General features: G+C 65.1%; 2 protein-coding genes across 3 annotated transcripts in view; both read left to right on the top strand.

The window, feature by feature from the left end:
* Window positions 1-50: 50 nt before the first annotated feature.
* SF3B4 (splicing factor 3b subunit 4) lies at window positions 51-5,404 on the top strand. Of its 2 annotated transcripts, none has more exons than XM_037411995.1 (6): window positions 51-164; window positions 1,069-1,197; window positions 1,439-1,981; window positions 2,433-2,627; window positions 4,222-4,392; window positions 4,902-5,404. In XM_037411995.1, exons 1-6 carry the CDS (start codon window positions 131-133, stop codon window positions 5,084-5,086), a joined length of 1,257 nt encoding a protein of 418 aa, XP_037267892.1. In that variant the 5' UTR covers window positions 51-130; the 3' UTR covers window positions 5,087-5,404. The 2 variants fall into 2 exon arrangements, with proteins under 2 accessions (XP_037267892.1, XP_037267891.1); XM_037411994.1 differs by having other exon boundaries at window positions 4,222-4,416.
* Window positions 5,405-10,332: 4,928 nt separating this feature from the next.
* The window catches only part of SV2A (synaptic vesicle glycoprotein 2A), a 20,191-nt gene continuing 10,324 nt past the window's right edge, over window positions 10,333-20,199 (top strand). Inside the window, exons 1-2 of the mRNA XM_037411992.1 lie at window positions 10,333-10,895; window positions 13,953-14,707. Coding sequence (XP_037267889.1) covers window positions 14,128-14,707 — 580 coding nt within the window. The 5' untranslated portion in view covers window positions 10,333-10,895; window positions 13,953-14,127. The remainder of the gene's footprint in view (window positions 10,896-13,952; window positions 14,708-20,199) is intronic.

The following is a 20,199-nucleotide window of genomic DNA, read 5'->3' as shown; positions in this document are numbered from 1 at the left end:
CCGCCGCACCGCCCCCGCGCCCAGCCGCCCCCGCCACTTCCGCCCCCCCGGGTCACGCGGCGGTGACGTCACGACGCACGACGTTGCGTGACGGCGGCGCCGCGCGGGCGGGAGCGGGCAGCGGGGCAAGATGGCGGCGGGGCCCATCTCCGAGCGGAACCAGGGTGAGCGGCCCTGGGGAGGAACCGGGGGGGCCCGGGGCTCCCTGGGCGGGGAGGGAACTGGGGAGCTCGGGGCTCCTTGGGGGGGGGCTCGGGGCTCCCTCAGGGCGAGGGGAGGGCACTGGGGGGCTCGGGGCTCCCTGGGGACGGAGGGGGGGAACTGGGGGGCTCGGGGCTCCTTGGAGGGGGGCTCGGGGCTCCCTCAGGGCGAGGGGAGGGCACTGGCGGCCTCGGGGCTCCCTGGGGACGGAGGGGGGGAACTGGGGGGCTCGGGGCTCCTTGGAGGGGGGCTCGGGGCTCCCTCAGGGCGAGGGGAGGGCACTGGGGGACTCGGGGCTCCTTGGGGGGACTCAGGGCTCCCTAGGGACGGAGGGGGGGAACTGGGGGGCTCGGGGCTCTCTGGGGGGCTCAGGGCTCCCTGGGGCTCGGGGGGCACTGGGGATGGGGGGGCTGGGATGTCTGGGGATGTGGGGCACAACTTGGGGGGGCTGGGCTCCCCAAGGACACAGCAGAGCTCTGGGGATGGGGGTGCCCAGGCTTCCTGGAGTTGTTTAGGGACAGAGGGAGGGGGGGGGCTCTCTGGAGGTATGGAGTGCTCTGTGGAGGTCACCCGGAGGCTAAGGGGGCTACAGAAAACACCTGCCCCCCCCCCCCGAGATGTGTGTTAGGGGGATCAGTTGGGATGCTGTGGTGTCCTGGGCACCCAGGAGCTGGAATGGAGGGGGGGGGGCATGGGGGCCTCCCTGGTCGAGGGCTTAATTATGGGGGATCTGGTTAAAAGTTGAAGGGGGGTCTCTGCCTTTGGCTGAGGGATTTCAGCACTGAGCCCTCAAGTTCTCACGTGGCTGAGCCTTCCAGCTGCCCGGGCTCGTGGGTCTGAGTGGGCTTCTCTTTCCCCCCGCTCCAGATGCCACGGTGTATGTTGGGGGGCTGGACGAGAAGGTCAGCGAGCCGCTGCTGTGGGAGCTCTTTCTCCAGGCGGGACCGGTGGTCAACACCCACATGCCCAAGGATCGCGTCACGGGCCAGCACCAAGGTGAGATATCGGCTGTTCTTTCTCCAGAGCCACGCGCTGAATGAAATATTTCAGCTGGGGACGGTCAGGGAGGGATTGCTGCGGGAGGGGGGGTGAGGGTGGATGATCCCCAGGGGGGATCATCTTCCTTCCCCGCCGGGGAACCTTGCGCTCTCTGGTTTTAAATCGAGCGGGGCTGGATGAGCCGCGGGAGGCCGTGGGTCTGCCCTCTCCCAAAGCTCTGCCTGGGGACTTGTTGCAGGCTATGGGTTTGTGGAGTTCCTCAGCGAGGAGGACGCGGATTATGCCATTAAGATCATGAACATGATCAAGTTGTACGGGAAGCCGATCCGAGTGAACAAAGCCTCGGCCCACAACAAAAACCTGGATGTGGGGGCCAACATCTTCATCGGCAACCTGGACCCTGAGATCGATGAGAAGCTGTTGTACGACACCTTCAGCGCCTTCGGGGTTATCCTGCAGACGCCCAAGATCATGCGAGACCCCGACACGGGCAACTCGAAGGGTTACGCCTTCATCAACTTCGCCAGCTTCGACGCCTCGGACGCTGCCATCGAGGCCATGAACGGACAGTACCTCTGCAACAGGCCCATCACCGTTTCCTACGCCTTCAAAAAAGATTCCAAAGGCGAGCGGCACGGCTCGGCCGCCGAGCGTCTCCTGGCAGCCCAGAACCCGCTCTCGCAGGCAGATCGGCCCCATCAGCTCTTTGCCGACGCTCCTCCTCCTCCGTCTGTCCCCACGCCAGTTGTCACCTCCCTGGGCCCCGGTGTCACCCCTCCAGGTGGGTGAATCATGGCGCACCCGCCTGTGTGCCGCGTTGGTTGACAGGAGGTGGCTGTGCCTGTCCAGCGCCGGCTGCATTCTGCCGTGCCTTGTGTAGGGCGACTCCTTGTCGCCTGGGGAGGCTCAGGACCGCGGTGCTGTGCCGTGCGGGTGCTCTTGGGTGCCAGTCAGTGCAAAACCCTCGGTGGAGCTGTGGGATCACAAGCTGGCAGGATTTGGTCCTCTCCCCTCCCACAGCAGCTCGGCCTGTGCTGTCCCAGGGCTGAGTGGAAGGACCATGGGGTCCTGGTTTTATCTACTGGGTTTTTATGGTTCCTGTGGCTGTTTGTGCTGCCACCACCTTCCCAATTGCCTGGTGGGGTTGTTTTTTTTTTTTTTTTTTTTTTGTTCATTTTGCTTTTGGTTGTTTTTTTTATACTTAACAAGATACTCACTGTCTGTCTTTCCAGGCCTCCCGCCCCCAGGATCGTTCCCCCCGCCGGTGCCACCCCCAGGAGCGATGCCTCCCGGCATGCCTCCTGCCATGCCACCCCCACCCATGCCACCCGGTGCGGGTGCCCCTGGCCCCCCCTCCGGGGCTGCACCCAGTGGGGGACACCCACCTCACCCGCACCCCTTCCCTCCGGGCGGGATGCACCATCCAGGTAAGCGTCGGACAGGTATCGGGCTCAGGAAACGTAGCTTGTCTTCCTTCCTCTTCTGGGGGGGTGGGCTTGGGTAAATGGCCCCCTCTTTTTAATTCCTTGAGGTTCTCCTTCTGTAAAATGGGGAGAAAATCGTTGCCGTCCGCTGCAGGGGACCAAACGCAACATCTTTCCCCGAGATGTTGCTCTCTGCAGCACAGGGCAACCTGGTGAGGGAAAAGGAGGGTGTGCGTAGGAGCAAGTACGTCACGGCGCTGCGCCTGGTTTCTGGGTTGCTCTCCTGGATGTTCTAAAATGTGTTAAAAAAATAACCTGGAGCAGGGCCCAGCGGGATTTGTGAAGCGCTTTGGTAATTTAGGTAGGGCTGTCCAGCTGGGTCGAGCCATCGGTTCCCTCCAGCTGCGAGGGTGCGGGATGCAGGGGCCGTCGTGGCGCGGCCTTTTGAGGTCTCAGGTGCTGTTCTGGCGGGGAGGACGTTAACGAGACCCCCCCAAGCCTTCGTCGTTTTTCTCTGGTGTAAATTAATACGTGAAGTGTGAACCGTCTTAGCGCAGTCTGCAGCTCTGCCAGGCAGGAGCTAATTCAAGACACGAGAACAAAATGTTTCTTTGATTTCCTTCCATTTTTAGCCCTGTAGTACTGGGGAGCGAGCGATGCATACATCTACCCTCTGGTTTCAAATGCAAAAACTCGAAGTGAAATTTGCAATGGAATTAGTTTTGTTTCGTTTAATCCTGCTTGAAAATGCCCCCTGCGCTGAGGCGCTGTGCCTGCTCGTGTCAGTGACCAGATGGCTGCTGCTTGGCCCCGGTGACACGTCGGGCTTTTCGGGGCTTTAGAGCAGCTAATTACGCAGAGGGACGGAAAGGCTGAGCGAGCGCTTCTGCGCCGCGCGTCCTATGGAGCCACGCCGGGCTCTTGAGTTTCTGATGAGGAGAAAAGAATCTCGGTGTGTTTGGGCTTTTTTTTTTTTTTTTTGGAAAGGATAAAAGAAGAGAATTATAGGGAAGAGTAGGTTTGGAGGGATCCAGGCTGCTCCTGCTCAGAGCAGGGCAAGTTTCACAGTTGGGTTGCTCGGACCTTCTCCAAGGGGGGCTGGTTTCTCTCCAAGGGGGGCTGGTTTCTCTCCAAGGGGGGCTGGTTTCTCTCCAAGGGGGGCTGGTTTCTCTCCAAGGGGGGCTGGTTTCTCTCCAAGGGGGGCTGGTTTCTCTCCAAGGGGGGCTGGTTTCTCTCCAAGGGGGGCTGGTTTCTCTCCAAGGGGTGATGGTTTCTCTCCAAAGGGGGGGTGGTTTCTCTCTGAGTGCCTGTCCTGGGGCTGCACCACACTTGCTGCTGCATCTTCCCCCACCCCCTCCCCCCCATGCTTAGATCTGAGCAGCATTTCCTATGTTGCAGCCTGCTCCTGTTGCCTCTTGTCGGAGAGTTTTGCGCTTTCTCCTCTTCAACCCCTGCTGTTTGGTAGCAGAAAGCCCTTTGCAGCCCCTCTACCTGACAGAACCTTACAGCTGGAGCCCCCCTGGGCGGCGGGTGCCCGGAGCTGCCGTGCCGAGCACTGCCCTCGCTGCGGGCATCCCTTAACTCGTTATTCCCCCAGGAATGCCTCCCATGCAAGTACACCACGGGCCGCCCGGGATGGGCCAGCATCACCCAGGACCACCAGGCTCCGGAGGCCAGCCTCCCCCACGGCCCCCACCTGGCATGCCACACCCTGGACCCCCACCCATGGGTATGCCACCCCGAGGACCTCATTTCGGGTCGCCCATGGGTAAGTGGGTGCCTGCAGGAGGCGGTATGTGTTCTTTTCTATCGATCGTACGCACCCCGTTGAGTTCAGCGCTCGCTCCGGCCACGCGCCCTCCCTCGTGCCTGGCTGAACGGGGCCGGGAAGGAGGCGACGGCGCAGGCTCCCCCACGGGGAGGGGGCTCGGGACGAGCCCTGGCAGCTGCGAGCTGCTCAACCAGGGTCTCCCGGGGTCTCCCTCACGTTCGTCGTGATGTGGAGCTCCACGCTCTCCGGTGATTTCCTCCCATCTCAACGTCGGGGTATCTGGGCTTTGCCAACAAGGAGACCTGTCGTGTCCGCCGGCCGTGGTGAGGTCCTAGGAGAGGCTTTTCTCCAGGACCTGCTGCCGGAGGGAGGGTCTTGGCCCAGTCCGTGGGCACCCGGTCGAGCTGGCACTGAAGGGGGTGGGGTTGGGGGTGGGTTGGGGGATGGGGATCGGCCGTTTCCGCTTCTCCCCCGGCGGTTGTTAACGCTGTGCTCTGTCCCCGCAGGTCACCCAGGCCCCATGCCGCACCACGGGATGCGCGGCCCTCCTCCGCTGATGCCTCCTCACGGCTACAACGGTCCCCCTCGCCCCCCGCCGTACGGCTACCAGAGAGTCCCGCTGCCCCCCCGGCCTGCACAGAGGCCCCCCGGGGTGCCGCCGCGTGGCCCCTTGAGGGGCCCCCTGCCCTGAGCACGGTAGTGGCAGATCCCCCGCCCTGCTGGGGATCCTCCTCTCTCTGTCCTCAAACTTTCCTTTCCCCTTGGACTAACATCCCTGCGCCCCAGCGGGGCAGTTGGGTCCATCGCTGTCGCAGCTGCCCTCCCTGTCTTTCCCTCGCTCCGTCTTTTCCCCCAGTTCTTTCTATAGCGTTCGTTTCGCTTCCTTTCCCCCTCCTCCTTCCATGTATCTCTTCCCTTGAAGGTTTTTTCCAAGGTACTTTTAACAGGATTTTTTTTCTATGTAAAGCGGCGCTCGCCCGTTTAGAAATAAACCATTTTAAGAAGCGGGGGTTGTCCCTCTGCCACGGGGACGGGGCTCTGCCTGTTTGTCACCCGGGCACTGGTGGGCTGCCGAGTGCTCCCGCCTCGCGCGGGGACGCCTGCGAGGGAGTTTTTCGGCAGGTGAAAGCTCTTTGCCTTGGTGAGGGGCTGAATTGGGGTTGATGCCGCCGGTCCCTCGCTTTATCTGGGCTGTTTGTCGGTGGCTGGCAGGCTCCGCATGAGCGGGGGGGAGGAAAAGGTAGGATTGAGCCGTAAAACCCATCGCATCCCGGGGTGCCGCTGTCCCGGCAAGCGCACGTGAACGGGCAGGGTGTTTGGAGGAGCGATGTGGCGGTGCAGCCTGCTCTCCCGGGTCCCTTGCCATGCGGGGGAAGGGTCTCCTTCGGGAGTGACATCTCTCCTTCGGGAGTGACATCTCTCCTTCGGGAGTGACATCTCTCCTTCGGGAGTGACATCTCTCCTTCGGGAGTGACATCTCTCCTTTGGGAGTGACATCTCTCCTTTGGGAGTGACATCTCTCCTTCGGGAGTGACATCTCTCCTTCGGGAGTGACATCTCTCCTTCAAGAATGACCTCTGGTGTTGCTCGCAGCTGCGGGAAGCGTGATAGCGGTAGTTGTGGGGATGTTGTCCACATCGGGGGGGCGGTAAAATCGAGGTGTAGGTGGCTGGGAGAGGAAGGTAGAGCAGATCCGGTCTCCGTGCGTGCTGGGGCTGAGTCGCCAGAGCTGTCCTGCCTCTCCTAACGCATTCAGCAAGACCGCTAATTGGGGAAGTGCAGAAGCAGAGGCTGTGGAGGGCAAGTTTCACACCATCCCCTGCAGTTTGGGAAGGTGTGAGGAGGGGAGGGGGCTCGGCGCTCTGCGGAGCTTACGGGGACGCTGTCTGGAGATGGGGAGAGGGGGGGGTTTGGCTTTCTGCGTGTGAGGCTTTAAATCCAGGTGAGTTAAAGGGAGGGGGGGGAAAAATCAAAGTGCTTCCAGATATTTGGCCACCTGTTATGGGGTTTTTTAGGGGTTTTTTTGGTTGGTTGGGGTTTTTTTTGTGTGTGTGCGCGTGGCTATGTGGGATAGGAATGGGGACCGCGGTGCTTTTTTAAGGCTGCTGTGGCTCTTCAGTGCGCGGCAGAGGAGAAGCCGCCTTGCTTTCAGCTTTGATTTTACCCTTTGCTGGTTTATTTCTGTTTTGTTTTACCATCCTAGGGCTAAACCTGACCTTTAGCTCCCATCTCTTGTTCACCCTTGCGGGCCAGAGAGAAAGAGTGGTGCCGTGCTTCCCCTTTCAGCGTGGCGGGGTGGTTTGGTAAGTGAGAGCTGGAGAAATTCGGAGCCTGGTTGGGGGGGGAAAAGAGCACAGCTGGTCTCTGAGCTTCATTTCTCCTCTGCCCCTGTTGCCTTTGGCACGTGAGTGGCTGCTGAAGCCTCTGAGGCGGACTGGGAGAGCTCTTGCTTCACCTGCTCTATAATTAGATTTTATCAGAGGCTGTAATAAAAGTAACGCCTGGGCTGCCCTTAGCTTTTACCGCGGATGTAGATCCTCGTGCTTGGACACAGATCCCTGCTCACATCCAGCCGTCCCAGGGACCGCTGGAGGAGGCGTGGGGCTTGCTGTGCTGTCAGCAGTTTCCAGGACTGCTCCTGGAAAGCCTCTGCGGGGCTGGGGGGTGTGCAGGAAGGAGACAACTTCTATTTTAATAGCTAAAAAAATAACGTGGTTGTGGGGGGCTGATCCTGACCGGACTGAGCACCCGCTGCTCCCACTGAAACGGGGGGTATCCCTGCGCTCAGCCTGACCTTCACCCCAGATGCAGAGCTGCGGTGCAGGTTTATTTAGGGGACGCCGGAGTCCAGAGGAGGAAATATAACTTGCACAGGGTCTTCCAGCAGCCCTGCAGGCACCGGGGTGCTCAGTGAACCTCTCTGATTTCATTAACTCGCCCACAGGCCTCGGCTCTCTCTGGCTGAGCCATTCCAGAGCCCGGCACAACTGCACGGCTTCAGTTTCCGTGTCCTGCCCCCCCCCCCCCCGCCCCAGGACCGTGCCGGATTGTGCCCAGCCTGGAGCCATCCCGCTGTGGGGTAGGGGGGTGGCGGGGAAGCAGGGCTCCCCGCTCCCCCCGTGCCGGCTGAGGGATGGAGTGCCGGGGCGAAGCCATGGCACCGTTTGGCTCCCGTTTTTCCACTTGGGCTAGGAGGAAAAACGAGAAGCAGCTTCCCAGCTGGTGCTTGAAGGAGCAGAGCTGGAGCGGGAGGAGAAAACGGGGCTCAGGTGTAAACGAGCAGTAAATTGGTGCTGGTTAAGAAGCCAGAAGCTGCGAGGGGCTCGGCTGCCGGCTCCCCAGCAGACAGCAGCTGGGCTGGAGGTGGCTTTTCTTAAGAGCTGCCTGGTGAGCTCGTTGTAAAACATCCCTGATGTTCGTGCTGATCTTCCCGAGCGCTGGGGCTGGGGTTTGCCTTCCTCCGGTGCCGGCGCTTTGCCGCGTTTACACCTGGATGCTCGGCACGCGCCTTCCCTTAGGTGGGGGGGGGGGGGTCAGACCCTCTGTTGCAGGTGATGGGTGTAGGGGAGGACTCAACGTGGCAGAGAAAAGTGTTCCTGAAGCCGAACAAACCGTAAAGCAGCACGAGTGCTGCAGGGTTTTAATTTGTGGTGACTGGGGAGCCGGGCTGGATTCTTGGGGAGCATCAGCATCGGCGTTCGGGTGCTGCAGCTGTGCGCGGGGAGCCGGCGGCGGAAGCTTTGGGTGCCAAGATGTGAGCGAAGTCAGACAGTCCCGTGCAAAATCCGCCATCGCCACAGCAATTAAAAGCATTCCTGGAGTGGAAATAATGACGCCAAGGGAGAGGCAAATTGCCATCCATCGATCCGGCGGGGGGGGGGGGGGAAGGCGTGCGAGGAGCGAGGTGTCTCGGTCTCCACGGGGCTGGGTGACCTTGTTAGGAGCTGGGCTGGAGCTGGGGGGCCGCGTGCTGCCCCCCAAGCTGCGACGGGGGGGGACTGTTCGCCACGTCGAGGTGGATCGAGCCCCTGCTGAAGGTGTGGGCGCTGGGAGGCTGAGCTACACAAACCCCTTCTCCTGCCCCGGATGGTGTCGGACCCTCCGAGCGAGCCCGGAGCTCGCGGTGAGGCGTCGAAGTTGGGCTGCGCTGCCTCCTCCTTCATCCCAGCGTCTGGATCCGCAGCGGGGCTGAGCATCACCCGCCTCCCCCGTCCTGCCTGCATCCTGCCTGCATCCCGCTGGTCCCTGGATGCTTTTCTCCGCGGGGGCTCCAGCCCCAGGACCATCGCTGCCCTTCGGTGCCCTTCGGTGTTCGGCTTTGGATTTCATTTCACAGCAGCCTCAGCCTGGCGCTCCGGTTAAGGCTTCGGAAAGCCTCTGCGGGGCGGGGGGGGGGTGCAGGAAGGAGACAACTTCTATTTTAATAGCAAAAAAAAAAAAAAAAAAAGATGCCTTTTCTCCCTGCAGTGGGCTGGCAGGGTGGGGAACGGGGCAGGACGGGCTGCGGGGGGAGCGGCAGGATCGGTGACCCCTTCCCCCGATCGTTCACTGCCAGAAATTGGGGGTGAATCCAGCTTGGATTGCTGGGGGGGCGGGGGGTGGGGGGCAGATGGAGGCGTGGGAGGGGTGGTTATCCCTGGCCCTGAGATCCAAGATGCTTTGAAATCTCGAGTGTCCAAGGAAGCCGGTGTCCGTCGTGTGTCCCGTCCCCCCCCCCGTATGTCACCGGCGACCCCCCCGGTGGCATTTCTGTGCTTTCTGCCCCAGGGGGCAGCTGGGCTCCCTGCCGTGGCTGCAACACCCCCCCACCCCACCCCCCCCACGGTTTTATCCCCTCACCCCTGGTTTTATCCCGTCACCTCTGATTTTTAGGCCCTGGCAAATGTGACATGAGTGGGGGCCCTGGGGACAGGAAAGAGCCGTGTGTGTGTCCCCGGCCCCCCCCCCCCCCCCCCCCCCCCCAGTCCCTGCTGATGCACGTTAAAGCCTTGCGCTCCGGCGTGAGCCCCGGGGTGCTGGGCCGCGGAGGCAGAAGGGAAGGGGGACACGGAGCTCCGCCGGTGACAGTGTGGCACATGAGTCACAGCTTGACGGGCCTCAGCACCCCCGAGGAAGCGGCGCTCAGCACCCGGCGATGCTCCGCGCCGGGGCTCCTTGGGCGCGTGATTAGAGCATCCCCCGGGGAGCCCCGCGGCGGGGGGCACCCACCTCCCCACGCAGGGTGAGTGCAGGGTGGGCTTTGCAGCCGCTCAGCCCAGACCCTCCTCCGGACCCCGGCAGCTCAGCTCCGTTCCCCCTTTTGGGGTTATTTCGAGCAGAATCTCAATTATTCCGCAGCGTCCAGTTGCCTGAATTCCTCGCTGTGCTGGTACCACTGGTGTGGACTGGTCCAGGAGCTGAAGTCCTGCTGCCGTGTCACTCTGGGCACTCGTTCCTGCCCTCGCTGGACGGATCGTGTGGCTTTGGGGCCGGCAGTTGAGACTGGCTCAACTCATTGCACATGTGGGATGCAAGAAAAGGGGGCTCAGGGAAGGTCCTGCCCGTGGGGGTCTTCAGCGTGGGGACACCCCACCCCCCCCCCAGCTCCGAACTCTGCTGGGGTGCCGGGAGTGCCCTGTGCCCCCCAGCATGGGGCTGGGCTGGAGCACCCGGGGTGCTGAGTCCCCACCGTGGGTGGGTGACACGGGGTGAATCGGGGTCGGTTTGGGGACCCCGCGCCTCGGTTCGCCTCCCTACCGTAACTGCAGTCCTCCTTGCACTCCCCCCCCCCCCCAAAAAAAAAAAAAAGATGTCGGAGGTGTTTGTGCCCTGTCACAACAGCGGGGCTGGGTCTGGCCAGCCCAGGCGGTGACGATTTGACCCCAAAAAAAAAATCCCCCCCCCCCCCCCAAAAAAAAACCAACCCCAATTCCCCCCCGAGGAGGCCGTGACTCAGATTTGCCAGGCTGCGTTCCCATCCGCCGCGCTGCCTGCGGCTGCGGTGGGCGGCAGGAGCGGAGGGTGCCAAATCTTCACCGCTTCGCCTTGACGCTGCCACGGCGAGGGAAAACCGGGGGGGGCGGCTGCTCGTGTCCCCCCGTTAGCCACCGTGTCCCCCCCGTTAGCCACCGTCGCCTCCGCAGCCGCCCTCGCGGGTTCAACCCAGCAGCTCCGGCACAGGAACCCCATTCCCAAGGGAGCTCCCCGCAGGCGTGGGCAACCCGGGGCGGGGGGCTCACCCTTCCTTTGGCTTGGCTAATAAGCCAAGGCGAGGGGCGAGCCCCCCATCATCCCGGCAGCCCCCCCTCGGCTGGGTGTTTGCTGTAGCTCAGCCCTCCCCGCCGCCTCCCTTCCCTGGGCTGTTGCAATGGACTCTCCCAATGCTCAGCGTGTGTGGCGGATGCTGCGGCGCTAACGCTGGGTCTGGTACCCGTGAGCTATTTTCTTGCCGTATCCCTGCCGGAGCATCCTTCCTCGCAGACGCCGAGAGGAAGGCTGGAACGGAGCGAGGGCTGAACCAGGTAAGGAAAGAAATGGCTTTTCCATGGCTGAACCCCCTCCTCTCCCCGCTGCTTTTAATTAGCATCCTCGCAGCCGCCCGTCTGATGGATTAGGGGTTCGGCTTCTCCTTGCCACTTGGTGTGGCCATTTTGTCCTGGAAAACCTTGCCTCCAGCCTTGCTCCCGCTTTTCGTGTGCGTGTCGAGCAGCCTCCTGTCATCCCTCCCGCGCCGTCGTCGTACGGCCGGGGAGTCTCTGCCGATGGGGATTGGGATTTCGTCGCGGGGATGGATGTTTATGGTGGTGGTACCCAGCGGGTTTTGGGGAGGGGGGGAGCACCGCAGCTCTCCGGGGGTGGCAAAGGGGGGTGGGGGGGTGGGAAGATGACCTTGGCCACCAGCGATTTAAAACTCTGCTCCCTTGTCGCCATGTTCTTGCTGCTCTGCAAAAAAGGCCGGGGGCTGCGGGGAGGGGGGGACGCGGAGCCGGGTGAGCCCCAAGGTGGGACCTCCCGGGGGGGGTCGGGGTGTGCAGCGAGGCAGGGCTGCATCCATCGCTGGCGCCGTGCGGATGCGTGGCAGGACGGAACGGGGCCAGAGTCCAATAACCTTGTCTAGGGCTGGCGGTGACGGCTCCGGCCATCACCAGGACAGGGCCGGCGGGGTGTTCTTACGACCAGAAGAGCATTTTTAGGACACCCCCCCACCACCACCGGCCCCCTCCCCAGGTTTTGCATTTAGGGTGGCTCCGTGCTCTGCCATTTCTGGCTTCCTTATGAAATCAACCCCCTGATCTCAAAGCGTCCCCGGCTGACGCGGGGCCGGGGCTCCAGGCTCCCCGGGGGGTGGGAGCAGCCTCTCTCTGTGTGTCCCCCCCAAGCTGTGACCTTGCTCCCCAGCCCATCATCTTCCTCAGCAAGTATCGGGCCTCCCCCCGCTCCCCTCAGCCGGTTCCCCGTACGTCACGGTCCGTCTAATGGTATCGGCGTGGCCGCAGCGGGAGGCACCGCAGGAGCCCCGGAGTGAGATGACCTTGGCCATGAGTTGGCTCCTTCCAGGGATGCTGGGGGGGGGTCTCACCCAAGGAGGGGACCGGGGGCTCCCCGGGGTGGGCACAGGGCTGGGGTCCTCCCTGGCTGGCAGCGGGTAAACAAATGATTTTAGGTTAAAAGCACCTGCTGGTTTCATTGAGCAATGGAGGGGGTCCCCGCCGTGCCGCAGCATCGGCCCCCCGGCCCTGCTGCCTGTGGGGTGCTGCCCTGGGGGGCGCGCTGCCGGCACCCCCGCTATTTCCGAAGGGCTAATTTTAGCTCCCCCCCCCCATCATGCCCTGTCCCCTCGCTCAGTGAGGGGGGACACGGTGCCGGCTGCGTCCCTCTCCTGCGGCTCAGCTCCCGCCTCGCTGGGATAAAAATAGGGTATTTTTGAGGGGGGGGGTCACGGCGACCCCCACAGCAGGGTCAGCAGCGCCTGTGCCCGCTGCCCGGCCAGGGGTCCAGGGGTCCGTCCCTGTCACAAGCGCTGCTGGGCTCTGCAAGGCTGGGGGGGGGGGGGGGCGCAGCCCACCCTGGGGGGCAGCCCTTGGAAGGGGGGACGCTGGGCTGGGGCAGGGGGGTACGGAACGGCCGGGGGGGTGGGGACAGGGGGTGCCACCCGCCGGTTGGAGCGTCTGGGGTGTATCCAGATGCCCACCTCTGGGTGCCAGACCCCAGGGGTGCTGGGGTGCCCCCAGCACCCCGCAGCCCTGCCCGGGGTGGCTCCTCCTGCTGCCAGCGTCTCTTGGCAAACGCCACCGCAGCCGAATCCCTTCTGGAAGCCTCCGGGGGAGCGCGTCCTGCCACACGTGGTCCCTGGCGCCCACCCTGCCACCGCAGCCAGCCCTGGGACCCCTCCAAGGGACCCCTGTCCCAAACCCACCTCCTTGAGCCCCCCGAGCTCTGGCTCTGCCCTGGGAGGCTTTGGGGACCCCGGTGCCCTTGGGGGGCTGGTCCCCTCGCCATCCTGCCGGTGCCCGTGCTGCTCCATCCCCCATTCCCGGGGAAATGGGGGGTCTTCGGGCCAGGCTTGCTGCTGGCCTTGGTTTTGGTGGTGGCTTGCAATCCTGGGGGGTGGGCTGGGGATGCCCGGGGGGCTGTCACGTCCCCCATGTCCCCCCGGCTCCCTTGTCCCCTGTCCCTTCGGGGTACGGACACAGAAAGGCCAAGTGCGGGTGGCAGCCCAGCCCGGGGGTGCTGTGGGGGGTCCCCCTCCCACCAGCGATGAGCAGGGGTGGCACTGGGGACCTGCCACCCTTGGGGTCACCCTGTACCCTGCTGGGGTCAGCTGAGCCCACTGGGGGGGCAGGGAGGGGCTGGGGGACCCCCCTGCTCCCTGTTGGGGTCCGTCACTGCTGGGATCCCCACCATGGGTCCCAGCTGGGGGGCACTGCGGACCCCCCACCCCCAGGGGACACGGGGGACCCTGGGTGGGCAGGCGGGGCTGGTGGCCTTGCGGTGGCAGGGGAGATGTGGGGCGACCCCCTCGTCTTTCAGCTCATCGTGTTTGTCCGTGCGGATCCATCCTCCCGCTCGCCGTATGGAACCTGGGGGTGCTGCACTCCCTTCTCCTGCAGATTAATTTATTTAGGGATTTCTTTAGGAAGCGCCCGGTGGGGTTTGGGTTCCAGCAGGCAGCTGGGGAAAGGAGGCAGAGGGAGGCAAGGGAGCACCAGAGCTCGTGCTCAGCCGCGTTATTAGACATCAGAGAATCCACCCTAAGGTCAACGGGTGCCCGAATCCTGATGAGATGCGGGCACCCGTGGGAGCTCTGATCCTCCAAGCGAGGGCAGAGGGAACCTGAGGGGGGCGGGGGGGGGCATAGAGCTGGTGGCCCCCCGGCCCAGCCCCCCGGTGGTCCCTGCCCTGGGCTGAGCCCCGGCCACCCCGCCAGGGGGTGGGGGCACCCCGAATCCTCCTGCTCCCATCCAGGGTGGGGGGAAAGTGCCGCAGGTGCTGGGGCGGGGCGGGGGGCTCGGAGCGGAGGTGAGACACGGGGTCCTCCCCCCCCTCAACCAGCTCCTGCTTGTGTCTGGGCTCCTCAGGTCCAGGCCGGCGCCGGGGGTCCTCCCGCGTCCCCTCCCCTCCAGTGCCACGCGGATGGGTAGCGCCATCGCCCGTCTCCCCGCATCCCACCGCGGTGACTGGGCGTGAGGGCACAGCCCCCCCCCCCCGACGCAGAGACCCCCCCCACCCCCCCCAGCCCATCCCGGCGGCACCATGGACGAGAGCTTCCGAGACCGGACGGCGTTCATCCGGGGCGCCAAGGACATCGCCAAGGAGGTGAAGAAACACGCGGCCAAGAAGGTGAGCAAGGGCATGGACCGCGTGCAGGACGAGTACACCAAGCGCTCCTACTCCCGCTTCGAGGAAGAGGAGGACGATGAAGATTACGCACCCCAGGACGGCTACTACCGGGGGGGCGAGGGGGCCAACGAAGAGGAAGGGGCTTCCAGCGACGCCACCGAGGGGCACGACGAGGAGGATGAGATCTACGAGGGCGAGTACCAGGGCATCCCCCGGCAAGACTCGATGAAAACGGGGGAGCGCCTGGGGGTCCAGGCGGCCGGCGGCGCCTTCGACGACAGCGAGGGGCAGCGGCGCAAGGACAAGGAGGAGCTGGCGCAGCAGTACGAGCTCATCCTGCAGGAGTGCGGCCACGGCCGCTTCCAGTGGACCCTCTACTTCGTCCTGGGACTGGCCCTCATGGCCGACGGCGTGGAGGTCTTCGTGGTGGGCTTCGTCCTGCCCAGCGCCGAGAAGGACATGTGCCTCTCCGACTCCAACAAGGGCATGCTGGGTGAGGAGGGGCGGGGGTAGGGGGGGATGGGGGGGGATGTGGAGGTAGGGGGGAGCCCCGGGGGGATGTGGGGAGGGTGAGGGGATGGGTGGAAACGGGGGATATGGGGTGCGTGAGCGTGTGGGGAGATGGGGGACCTGACGGGAGGGGCTGCGGGGGGGGAGACATGGGATATGGGGGGACGTGGAGGGGCACTGGGATGTGGGGGACACCAGTAGATAAGGGGACGTGGAGGGGCATGAGCAGATAAGGGGATATGGGGGGACATGGGGGGCACTGGGATGGGGGGGCCATGAGCAGATGGGGGACATGGGGGCAACACAGAGGGGCACTGGGGTGTGGGGGACATGGGGGGCATGGAGGGGCATGAATGGATAAGGGCATATGGGGGGACATGGGGGTCACTGGGATGTGGGGGACATGGGGGGACACAAGCAGACGGGGGACATGGGGGGCACTGGGATGTGGGGGCCCAGGGGGAGGTGAGGGGACACAGAGGGCACAGGGGACACGAGCAGGTGGGGGATATGGGGGGACACAAGCAGGTGAGGGGCTGGGGGGGCACGTGGGGTATGGGGGGGACACAGGGAGATGAGGAAGGATGTGGGGGACAAGGGGGGCTCAGGGAGCTGGGGGGCTGCGGGGGGACCCTGGCACATGGGGAGGTGGCAGGACAGAGGCAGATGTGGGGGATGGGGGATATGGGGGGCGGGGGGGGGTACAGGATTACAGGGGGCACAGGGGATGTGGGAGCACGTGTGGGGCACAATGCAGGGGGCACGCAGGGACGTGGGGGGGTGGCACCCAGGATATGGGGGGGGGGAGCATGGAGATGCAGAGTGAGATGTGGGGAGAAGACCCCCCCAGGCAGAGGGCTCCCAGCATCCTCCTCCCCCACACTGGTCCCCACCTGAGCAGTCGGGGGGGGGGGGGGGGGGGGGGAAGGGGCAGGGGGGGGGGGGGGGCTGCGCAGCCGCGCGGTGACTCACAGCCTCCCCCCCCCCCCCCCCCCCGGCTTATCTCCCCGCTGCAGCCGCGCAGGGGGGCGGGGGGCTGCGGCAGAGCCCCCCCAGCTCCTGCCTGGGGCTGATAAGGGGCTGATGAGGGGCGGGTTTGGGGGGGCTGCGGGCGGCTGTGTTGGCCGCACTGCGGCGTGCACCCCCCTTCTCCGTGGGGCCCGCTGCAGCCCCCCCACCCCGAGCCCAGGTGTGTCCCACACCCCCCCCACCCCCACCCCGAGACCTGGCAAACTCAGGACAGGAGTAGGGTCTAGTTCTGGGGTTATGGGGTCTGGATGTGGGGTGCAGGGTCTGGATGTAGGGGTGCAGGGTCTGGGCGTGGGGTGCGGGGTCTGGATGTGGGGTGCGGGGTCTGGGCGTGGGGTGCGGGGTCTGGATGTGGGGTGCGGGGTCTGGATGTGGGGTACAGGGTCTGGATGTGGGGGTGCAGGGTCTGGGCGTGGGGTGCGGGGTCTGGATGTGGGGTACAGGGTCTGGATGTGGGGGTGCAGGGTCTGGGTGTGGGGTGCAGGGTCTGGATGTGGGGTGCGGGGTCTGGGCGTGGGGTACAGGGTCTGGATGTGGGGGGGCAGGGTCTGGGCATGGGGTGCGGGGTCTGGGCGTGGGGTACAGGGTCTGGATGTGGGGTGCAGGGTCTGGATGTGGGGTGCGGGGTCTGGATGTGGGGTGCGGGGTCTGGATGTGGGGTGCGGGGTCTGGGCGTGGGGTGCAGGGTCTGGATGTGGGGTGCGGGGTCTGGATGTGGGGTGCGGGAGCTGGCTGGGGCTGGGGGCATCTCTGCCCCCTGGCCCATCGCCCCTGCGCAGAGCAGGGGGGACACCCCCCCAGCTGGGGGGGGGGGGAGGGGAGGGCTGTCCCCCCTCCCTGCACGCTGTGCTCAGCTGGCGGGGGCCCCTCCCCCCCCCCCCCCTCCAGCGGGTGCCTGGGGTGCAGGGTCCTGGGTCGGGTCCCCAGGACTGATGTCGCCGTGTCCCCCCCCCAGGGCTCATCGTGTACCTGGGCATGATGGTGGGGGGCGCCTTCACTGTGGGGCGGGCTGGCCGACCGCCTGGGCCGAAGGCAGTGCCATCCTCATCTCCCCTCTCCGTCAACAGCGCTTCGCCTTCTTCTCCTCCTTCGTCCAAGGGCTACGGCACCTTCCTCTTCTGCCGCCTCCTCTCGGGCGTGGGGTAAGGGGGCACCCCAGACCCCCGACTTGGGGGGCGGTGGGGCTGGCGGGGTGGGCAGTGACACCGCTGTGCCCTCCGTCTGTCCCCCCCAGCATCGGCGGCTCCATCCCCATCGTCTTCTCCTACTTCTCCGAGTTCCTGGCGCAGGAGAAGCGCGGGGAGCACCTGAGCTGGCTCTGCATGTTCTGGATGATCGGGGGCAATCTACGCCTCCGCCATGGGCCTGGGCCATCATCCCCCACTACGGTAAGACCCCCCGTTGGTGGGGGGTGCGGGGAGCTTGGAGGGCTCAGCACCATCCCCGTGTCCTCTCCTGGTCTCCCCAGGCTGGAGCTTCCAGATGGGCTCGGCGTATCAGGTTCCACAGCTGGAGGGTCTTCGTCCTGGTCTGCGCCTTCCCCTCCGTCTTCGCCATCGCGGGCGCTCACCACCATGCCCGAGAGCCCCCGCCTTCTTCCTGGAGGGTGAGAGGAGCTGTGGGGCGTGCGGCTGGGGGGGAGCTGGGGGCACGGGGCAGGGACCCCACATGGGCGGTGGAACCCAGACAAGGGCCCCCAGGGTGGGTGGTGGGACCCTGAGTGGGTGATGGAGATGGGGACCCAAGCAGGGACCCCATGTGGGTGGTGGGACCAGGCAAGGGCCCCCAGGTGGGTGGTGGGACCCTGAGCTGGGTGATGGAGATGGGAGACCCAAGCAGGGACCCCATGTGGTGGTGGGACACAGGCAAAGACCCCAGGTGGGTGGTGGAACCTGGACAGGGTTCCCGAGTTGGGTGGTGGAGATGGAGGGACCCACACAGGGATCTCCAAGTGGGGTGATGGAGATGGGGGGGGACCCGGGCAGGGACCCCATGTGGTGGTAGGACACAGGCAAAGACCCCCAACAGGGTGGTGGACCCTGATCGGGTGATGGAGATGGGGGACCCGGGCAGGGGACCCACCGTGGGTGGTAGGACACAGGCAGAGACCCCCAACAGGGTGGTGGGACCCTGAGCGGGGTGATGGAGAGTGGGGACCCAAGCAGTGACCCCATGTGGGTGGTTGGGGGACACAGGCAAAGACCCCCAGGTGGGTGGTGGAACCTGGACAGGGTTCCCGAACTGGGTGGTTGGAGATGAGGGACCCACACAGGGATCCCCAGGTGGGTGACAGAGATGCGGGGACCCGGGGCAGGGACCCCCAGGGCGGGCGGTGGGCCGGGGGCAGGATTGGTGCCGGGCTGAGCGTGGGCTGTGCCTTGCAGAACGGCAAGCACGATGAGCCTGGATGGTGCTGAAGCAGGTCCCGACACCAACAGCGGGCCAAGGGCCACCCCAGAGGGTCTTCTCGGTAAGGTCCCCACTCCCCGGGCTGAGCCACCACCGGGCCCCCCCAGCAGCGGGGGACAACACATCCCACCCCCGGGAACAGCCCCCGGCGCGGGGCAGCGCTGCTGGGGGGTGGGGAAACTGAGGCACGAGGTGGGGATGGGTCTCACCTGGCCCAGCGCCCCCCAATTGTCCCCCCTCCCCCACCCGTGCCCCCCCGCAGGTCACCCACATCAAGACCATCAAGCGGGAGACGAACTCATCGAGATCCAGTCGGACACCGGCACGTGGTACCGGCGCTGGCTGGTCCGGTTCCTCAACCTCTCGCAGCAGGTGAGGTGGAACCCTGCGCCGGGGGGGGGGGGTCCGGCCCCCCCGTGTCCCCCACCCCCACCCCGTGTCACCTCTCGTGCCCACGTTCCCCCCCCTCCCCACTGTAGGTCTGGAGCAACTTCCAGCAGTGCTTCGCGCCCGAGTACCGCCGCGTCACGCTGATGATGATGGCCGTGTGGTTCCATGTCCTTCAGGTGGGGGGGGCACCCAGGGGGCACGGGGACGGGGGGCAGCGCTGGGGGGGGGGGGCGCAGCAGTGGGATGGGTGGGCAGCACTGGGATGGAATGGATGGCACTGGGATGGGTGGGCAGCACTGGTATGGGTGCGCAGCACTGGGGGGGTGGGCAGCACTGCGATGGGGTGGATGGGACTGGGTGGGACTGGGATGGGACTGGGGTGGGACTGGGACTGGGATGGGACTGGGATGGGACTGGGATGGGATGGGACTGGGATGGGTGGGCAGCACTGGATTGCACTGGGATGGGATGGACAGCACTGGGATGGGATGGACAGCACTGGGATGGGATGGGCAGCACTGGGATGGGGGGCAGCACTGGGGGGGTGGCACTGGGCTGGGCTGGGCAGCACTGGGATGGCACTGGGATGGGATGGACATCACTGGGATGGGATGGGATGGGATGGGATGGGATGGGATGGGATGGGATGGGATGGGATGGGATGGGATGGGTGGGCAGCACTGGGGTGGGGTGGCACTGGGATGGGGTGGGCAGCACTGGGATGGGTGGGCAGCACTGGGATGGCACTGGGATGGGATGGGCAGCACTGGGATGACACTGGGATGGGGTGACTGGGATGGCGCTGGGGTGGGAGTCACTGGGATGGCATTGGGCTGGGATGGCAGCACTGGCTGGGAGGGCGTCGCGGTACCCGGGCTGAGCCCCCCGCTCCCCACAGCTACTACGGGCTGACAGTCTGGTTCCCGGACATGATAAAGCACCTGCAGAACATCGAGTACGCCTCGCGCACCAAGCTCTTCACCCACGAAGACCGTCCGGCACTTCACCTTCAACTTCACCCTGGAGAACCAGATCCACCGCGGCGGCGAGTACTTCAACGACAAGTGTGTCCGGGGGGTGGTGGGTGCTGAGGCCGGGCCCAGCTCGTGGCAGGGTGGGGGTGCTGAGCGGGTTCTTCCCGACACGCCCAGGTTCATCGGCCTGAAGATGAAGTCGGTGACGTTCGAGGACTCGCTCTTCGAGGAGTGACTTCGAGGACATCACCTCCAGCAACACCTTCTTCAAGAACTGCACCTTCATCTCCACCGTCTTCTACAACACAGGTGGGCGCGGGGTGGTCCCATGGAGGGGGGGGATGGGGCAGGGGGTGCCACCCCCCCCAACAACAACCCTTCTGCCTCCCAACAGTCTCTTCGAGTACAAGTTCATCAACAGCAGGGTGGTGAACAGCACCTTCCTGCACAACAAGGAGGGCTGCCAGTGGACTTCAGCGACGACAACAACGCTACATGATCTACTCGTCAGCTTCCTGGGCACCCTGGCCGTCCTGCCCGGGAACATCGTCTCGGCGCTCCTCATGGATAAAATCGGCCGCCTCCGCATGCTGGGTGGGCATCACGGGGGGTGGGGGACCACGGCGGTGTGGGGGGGTGCCCCAGCCAACGTGGCCTTCAAGTTGGACCAGGC

This window comes from Falco rusticolus, chromosome 19 (genome assembly GCF_015220075.1).
Source record: "Falco rusticolus isolate bFalRus1 chromosome 19, bFalRus1.pri, whole genome shotgun sequence".
Lineage (NCBI taxonomy): Eukaryota > Metazoa > Chordata > Aves > Falconiformes > Falconidae > Falco > Falco rusticolus.
The sequence above is the reverse complement of the archived record's forward strand: the minus strand, read 5'-3'. Positions and strand labels throughout refer to the sequence as shown.

What these genes read in the sequence shown, in the direction of transcription:
- SF3B4 (XM_037411994.1), top strand. Translation starts at nt 131, where the DNA reads ATGGCGGCGGGGCCCATCTCCGAGCGGAACCAGG. An exon ending in CGTCACGGGCCAGCACCAAG is followed by an intron (nt 1,198 to 1,438) that starts GTGAGATATCGG and finishes GACTTGTTGCAG; the next exon opens with GCTATGGGTTTGTGGAGTTC. An exon ending in GTGGGTGCCTGCAGGAGGCG is followed by an intron (nt 4,417 to 4,901) that starts GTATGTGTTCTT and finishes CTGTCCCCGCAG; the next exon opens with GTCACCCAGGCCCCATGCCG.